This window comes from Chrysochloris asiatica, unplaced genomic scaffold (assembly GCF_000296735.1).
Source record: "Chrysochloris asiatica unplaced genomic scaffold, ChrAsi1.0 scaffold00054, whole genome shotgun sequence".
Classification (NCBI taxonomy): Eukaryota; Metazoa; Chordata; class Mammalia; order Afrosoricida; family Chrysochloridae; genus Chrysochloris; species Chrysochloris asiatica.
Window position 1 is genome coordinate 8,102,795 of NW_006408572.1, and position 7,597 is coordinate 8,110,391.

Sequence of the window (7,597 nt, forward strand, 5' to 3'; positions counted from 1 at the left end):
TTATATGTGGTTCAGAGTTCTGGGACCATCCCTTGAGCCTGCTTGGTCAGGTATTCTGTGCTGTTGTTGGCGGAGCTCTCTGCTATACGTCCACCCGATCCGCCATCTTGTTTGTTCTTGCAGGCTAATTTTTAAGTCAGTAGTTTTGTATGGCCCATGAGTGGTGTTAAAAATTTTGGCAGAAAAAAAGGTTTCCCAATCTCTGGTAGCCTAGTGGTTATGAATCAGGCTGCTAACCTCAGGGTCATCAGTTCGAAACTACCAGCTGTTCACGGAAGTAAGATGAGACTTTCTGCTCCTGTAAAGATTGACAGCCTTGGAAACCCTGTACAGGGTTGCTGTGAGTCGGAACCGACTCCACAGCACACAACAACAACAAGTCCTGCTATATAGGGTCGCTATGAGTCAGCGGCACTTAACAACAACCACAATCATTATATCTTACTCTCTTGCTTGTCTTGAGGCCTCTGCTTTTATGTCCCCATTTTAAAGAAGGCCTTTGTGTCACTCTACATAAAATACTGTCTCCCTTCCCTGTTCCAGGCACTTCTTTCCTTCCTGCTTAGTTATCTCCAATGTAGTACATGCCATCCCGTGTAGTATATGTTCACCTGGTCATTTATTTTCTACTGCCTCTAACGGACTATAAGCTCCCCAGCACCTAAAACAGTGTCTCACATTTGGGGGGAAAATGAATAAACATTTCCCTCCATGAGAGCAATGACCTTATTTGTTTAATTTTGCCCTGTAATCCTTTACCTGGCTCAGTACATACAAGGGGGCTTCATTAAGTTTGTGGAAAAATTACATTGCCTTTCGGTTCCATGTATGAACTGTTTCTTTGTTGAAAGAATAGATGGTAAGTATCACTAGGGAGATGCAGGTGCCATGAGGAGAAGTCTGGCTGTTCAAAGGGTAAGAGAGGTTACTTAGGGGACTGTGGTGAGACAGAAGTATTTGGGCTCTCAGAATGTGAGAGAAGGGGAGAGTTAGGAGGAAGAGCGTGATTGACTAGCTCATGTTGGAATTTGTCTCAGGTCTAAGGAAGCCAGGAACAGGCAGAGGAGGATGATTTGTTTGGGGTAAAGGGAGAATGATATCGGATGAGTTCATTGTCCATTTAGCAAGCATGACTCCAAATGATAAGCACTGGACTGCAGACCACAAGGTCCATGGTTCAAGCCTGCTAGTTGCTCTACAGGAAAAAGATGAGACTTTCTGTTCCCTTGAAAGCCTCGGAAACCCTATACAGGGTCGCTGTGAGTTGGAACTGACCCAATGGCACCTAACAACAATGATGACAACTCTATGCTGGTTGCTTTAAAACAGGCCCAGTTCTCACATCTGGCACCTGGGATGAATTAGGACTGTCCTCTGTATATATAGCATCTGTTGGTTGGGGCATGAGGGAAAGGACCAGGCAAAGTATAATTTGAGGGACAGGTTGCTGTGTGTGTGTCCACAGAAAATGGAGCAAAGGCTGAGGCCCTCTAGAGGAATGGCCTTTTGACCTTAGAGGAGATGTGACTCAGAAAAGACCTCATAATTGCTGGGGCAGGAAAGACTTGGAGAAATTCTCTGTGTCTTTAGTATCTTACTAACTTCCCTGTTTTCTTCCCTCCAGAACCTTTCAGCACTTGGGGCATTGGTGGGTCTCTGCAATACACGTCTTGGTTCTATCAAAACTCGGTAAGTCTTTTAACCTTATTGTTTCTCCAAAGGGATGTACCCTAGGAAGTGTAGTGAGCTGAAATGGATTGGTATTGGTTGTCTGTATCCCCCTCCACCCATTGTCACCATCATATAGTCCAGTGAGAGTAAAAGAACAGTAAGTAGGTTTCTCTGCAGTAAGCCTTCACCCATTTGATAGTACTTTTTTCTTACAAGGTTTGAGGGCTTGTGTCTGCTGTCCCTGCTAGTGGGGGAGAGCCCCACAGAGATTTTCCAGCAGCACTGTGTCTCTTGGCTCCGGAGCATTCAGCAGGTCTTACAGGTAAGCATTCTATGTGTGGTATATGTTCTTTGGGCATGGGCATGTAGTTACTAAGGTTGACAGGAGAATTAGAAGCAATTTCTTGATTGAGGGGAGAGTGAGCTCCAAATAGGAATACATGTTAAAACTTTTTAATCTACTAGGTTAGTTAGATTCATTTGACCTTTTACACAGTAACCTCTGGCTTTTCTAACGTGTGACATTGTGAAAGTTACTTTTTTCCAGATATTTTTTCAGCATTTTAATTTTCTCCCCTATATATTCCTTCCTACTCTGATGACATATTCTTTTATTCAGTGTGCTTACTCGGCAGTCATTTTCTGAGCCTGTGTAGTAGGCTGTTTGCCATGCTTTGGGGAGACAGGTGATAAGATGGGCACAGCCTCTGCTTCATGATGCTTGTGGTCTAGTTCAGGGATTAGCGCATTTTTCTGTCAGGTAACATTTTATGCTTTGTAGAGCACACATATACATATTATAGATAATAGATGTAGGTAGATAGATATTTATATATTTTTTTCTTGGGTGTTGCTGTGATTCTGGAAGCTATGCCAACAGTATTTTGAATGTCTGAAGGGTCACTCATGGTGGACAGGTTCCAGCTGAGCTTCCAAACTAAGACTCATAAGGAGAGGAGGACTGCTTCTGAATGTTTGTTGTTGTTAAGTGCCAACAAGTTGGTTCCAACTCACAGTGACCCTGTATGGAGTTTCTGAGAATAGCTGGTAAGTTTGAACCACCAACCTTGCAATTCAAATGACCCGTGGTCCAGTGCTTATCCTATAGCACCATACCAGGAGTCCACCGAAAACCTTATAAATAGTGTCAAAATCCTGTTAGATAGCACCAGAATATTGACTATTGAAACATGATGGAGAGCTCCAGAATATTGTCAGATACAGTGCCGGATAATGAGGCCCTCAGGTTGGAAGACATTCAAGATGTGACTGGGAAAGAGCTGTTGCCTCCTCAAAGTAGAGTTGGCCTTGATGACATGAATGGAGTAAAGCTTTTGGGACCTTCATTTGCTGATGGGGCAAAATTAAAAATGAGGAGAAATGGCCATAAACTTCCATTAATAATTGGAATATGGAATGTACCAAGTGTGAATCTAGGAAAATTGGAAGTTGTCAGAAATGAAGTGGCATGCATAAAGATTGATATTCTTGGTACTAGTGAGCTGACATGGATTGGTTGCTTTGCATCTGACAATCTATGTCAGATTTTTTTTTTTAAACTATTCCGGAAATGACAGATTGAAAAGGAATGGTGCATTCCTCGTCAAAAGGAACATTTCAAGGTCTATCTTGAAGTACAATGCTGTCTGTGATAAGATGATATCCGTACATCTACAAGGAAGACCAGTTAATACCGCTATTCAAATTTATGCACCAACCACTAAAGCAAGTGATGATGAAATTGAAGAATTCTACCAACTTCTTCGGTTTGAAATTGATCAAACATGCAATCTAGATGTATTGATAATTACTAGTGATTGGAATACCTTGGTTGAAACAAAGAGGAAGGATTGGTTGTTGGAAAATATGGCCTTGGTGATAGAAATGATGCTGGAGATTGCATGGTAGGATTTTGCAAGACTAATGAATTTTTCATTGCAGATACCTTTTTTAAACAATGTAAATGACGATTTGTACACATGGACTTCACCAGATGGAATATACAGAAATTAGATGGACTACATGTATAGAAAGAGGCTGTGGAAGAGCTCTATATTATCAGCCAAAACCAGACCAGGGGGATACTGGAATAGACCCATCAATTGCTCATATGCAAGTTCAGGGTGAAGCTGAAGAAAATTAACACAAGTCCTGGTGTGTCACTGGACCATAGGTTGGTTTTAACTGCAAGGTTGGTGGTTCAAACTCATCAGTCGCTCCTCGGAAACCCTATACAGGGTCACTATGAGTCAGAACTGACTTGATGACACTTAACAACAACACGAGAGCCAAAATCGACCTTAAACATATCCCACCTGAATTTAGAGATCATCTCCAAAACAGACTTGATGCATTAGACACTGATGACCAAAAACCAAAAGAGTTGTGGATGACATCAAGAACATCATACAGGAAGAAAGTAAAAGGTCCTTAAGAAGACAGAGAAGAAAGAAAAGACCAAAATGGATGTCAGAAGAGACTGAAACTTGCTTTCCAGTGTTGAGATGCTAAACCAAATGGAAGTAATGGGGAGGTAAAATAGTTGAATAGAAAATTTCAAAAGGCAGCTTGAGAACAAATATTATAATGAAATATGTAAAGATCTGCAGTTAGAAAACCAAAAGGGAAGAACATTCTAAAGATGAGGGAACTGAAAAGAAAATTCAAGCCTCGAGTTGCATTAGTGAAGGATTCCATGGGTACACTGAATGATGCAGAAAGCACCGAAAGAAGATGGAAGGAATTTGCAGAGTCACTGTACAAAAAGAATTGGTTGATGTTCAGTCATTTCAAGAGGCTGCTAGCATGTGATCAAGAGCCAGTGGTACTGAAAGAAGTCCAAGGTGCACTAAAGGTGTTGGCAAACAACAAGGCTCTAGGAATTGATGGAACACAAATTGAAATTTTTCAACAAACATGAAACACTGGTGCTCACTCATTTATGCCAAGAAATTTGGAAGACAGCTTCCTGGCCAGTTGATTGGAAGAAATCCATATTTGTGCCCATTCCAAATAGAGGTGACCCAGTGAAATGCATAAATCATCATACAATATCATTAATATCACATGTAAGTAAAATTTTGTTAAAGGTAATTAAAAAAATGGTTGCAACAGTACAGGGATAGAACTGCCTGAGGCTCAAGCCGGATTTAGACAAGGATGTGGAATGAGGAATGTTATTGCTGATGTCAGATGGATCTTGGCAGAATGTGGAGAATACCAGAAAGAGGTTTACGTGTACTTGAATGAGTATGCAGGACTTTTGACTGTGTGAATCATGACAAGTTATGCACAAGACTGGAGAATGAGCATCTGGAACACTTAATTGTGCTCATGAAAAACCTGTACAATGACAATAAGAGGCAGTTGTTCAAACAGAAGAAGGAACACTGAATGGTTTAAAATCGGGAAAGGTATGTGCCAGGGTTGTATTCTTTCACCATACTTAATCATTCTGTATGCTGAGCAGATAATTTGAGAAGCTAGATTATATGAAGAAGAACATGGTATCAGGATTGGAGGACGACTCATAAACAGGGTGTGATGATACACCCTTGCTTGGCGTAAGTGAAGAGTACTTAAAATATTTACTGATGAAGATCAAAGGCCACAACCTTAGGTATTGGTTGCACCTTCAATGTAAAGAAAACAAAAATCCTCACCACTGGTCTAATAAATAACATCATGATAAATGGAGAAAAGATTGAAGTTGTCACAAGATTTTAATTTGCTTAGATCCGTAGCAGTCAAGAAATCAAATAATGTATTGCCTTAGGCAGATCTTTTGTACAAGACTTCTTTAAAGTGTTCAGCTACAAAGATGTCAGTTTGAGGACTAAAGTGTGCCTGACCCAAGCCATGGTATTTTCAAAATCCTCATATGCATGTGAAAGTTGGACAGTGAATAAGGAAGACCATAGAAGAGTTGATGCATTTGAGTTGTGGTGTTGGAGAATAATATTGAAAGTACCGTGGACTACTAGAAAAACAAACAAATCTGTGTTAGAAGAAATACAACCAGAATGCTCCTTAGAAGTTTAAATGGCCAGACTTAATCTCTCATACTTTGGACATATTATCAGGAAGGACCAGTCCCTGGAGAAGGACATTATGCTTGGTAGAGTGGAGGGACATTGAAAAAAGGGAGACTTCCAATGACATGGATTGGCCCAATAGTAGCAACAATGCTCTCAAGTGTAGCAGCAATTGTGAGGATGACACAGGACTGGGTGGTGTTTCATTCTGTTGTACATAGGGTTGGAACTGACCCAATGGCACCTAACAACAACTCTTTAAAAATGTTAAAATCATTCTTCACATTTTGGGCCATGTAAAACAGGCTTTGTAGTTTAGTGTCTGGTTTGGCTCATGAATGTGAAATGATGAGCAGAGGTATGTGTAATAAAGAACATAAATGTAGTTCTCTGAGAACATATAACAAGAGAATCTTACCCTGACTGGATGTGGGTGATGGTAATCAGATTCTGTGGTTTAGAGAATGCTTTTTGATCTGACAGTTAGGAGATAACTGGGCTAAGGAAAGGGGAAAGAGTGTTCTCAAGACAGAAAAGCCCTGAGTAGTCAAGAGGTTGGAGTCCTGGTGTGGTGCTGTGGGTTAATGCACCAGACTGCAAAGCTGTTTGAACTGCAAGGTTGGCGGTTCAAGCTCACCATCTGCTCCTTGGAAACCCCATACTGGGTCGGAACTGACTCAACAGCACTTCACAACAACAGTAATGAGGTGGTTGGCCTGTTTGAAGAATTGTGACCAAGCTGGTGTTTCTGAGTTGATAAAATGTGACTGGAGTGCTAGGTGGATGGGGGGCCAAGCCATAGATGGCCTTGTGGGCTGAGTTAATAATTTAGTTGCACGTTATTGAAGGTTATTAAGGGGTGAGGAGGAAGTGGTGGCAATGACATGGTCTGATTTTAATTTGAAATCTCTCACTTTGGCTGCTGTGTGGAGAAAAGATGAGAAAGTATCAGAATGGAAGCTGAGAGACCAAGTAGAAAGCTACTAAAGTAGTCTAAAGAACACTCATGGTAGCTTGGCCTAGGGTGGTGACAGTAGAAATGAGTGAAGTTTATGGATTTGAGAGAGATTTAGGAGACCCGGTGGATTAGGGTCAGGGTGAGGATATGTCCAGAATGACTCCTGGATTTTAGAACACTGGAAGAAATCAGGTTCAAAGGGGAGGAGAGACAGTACCGTGGGGATGGGCTTGGGTATTTAGTAGAAGCCTCTGAGTAAACATACTCCTCATCTGGGTGAGAATGGAAGTGACCAGTACAGTTTTGAGGTTTTAGTGGGTGGAGGGCTTCACTCAGCATGTTATACAAAGGGGATGGTGTCTTCAGCATTTCAAGAATTAAAACCAAGGATGATATGAACAAGATGGTGAAGGTTACAAGAACTGAATTTTTAAGTGCTCCACATATAATGGTCAAGATAGATGAGGATGAATTTGCAAACAGTATAGAACAGCAGAGAGACAGGAGATAAACATTATTGTGGGCTGGGTGGACTCCAAAGGGTGAGGACTTCGGGGGGTGGAAGGTGATGTCATTTTTAGGTAGAACAAGAGGAGTACTGAGAATTGGTGACCACAGATAGCAACTCTGGAGAGGTGAAAGTGGTTTTGATGGCTCAGCCAGATTGGCATGGGTTGAGAAGCTAACGGGAAGAGGGGAATGGAACTAAGGAAGGTAGGCAATCCCTCTAGCTATTTGGCTATAAAGGTGGTGGTTGTTAAGTGCTGTCAAGTCAGTTCCAACTCAGAGTGACACCGTACAGCGTACCTGAGGCTGTAAATCTTTATGGGAGCAGCTGGTAAGCTCAAACCACTGACTATGTGGTTCACAGTCTAATGCTTATACTATGGAGCCATTGCTCTCTCAACTGTAAAGGTAAGGGAGAGAAATTGGG

The 7,597-nt window shown here is 41.5% G+C and overlaps 1 protein-coding gene across 1 annotated transcript in view; it reads left to right on the forward strand.

Moving 5' to 3' along the window:
- Nucleotides 1-7,597, forward strand: part of PELP1 (proline, glutamate and leucine rich protein 1) — a 32,163-nt gene that overhangs the window by 8,169 nt on the left and 16,397 nt on the right. The window contains exons 2-3 of the mRNA XM_006863329.1: nt 1,625-1,689; nt 1,888-1,993. Coding sequence (XP_006863391.1) covers nt 1,625-1,689; nt 1,888-1,993 — 171 coding nt within the window. The remainder of the gene's footprint in view (nt 1-1,624; nt 1,690-1,887; nt 1,994-7,597) is intronic.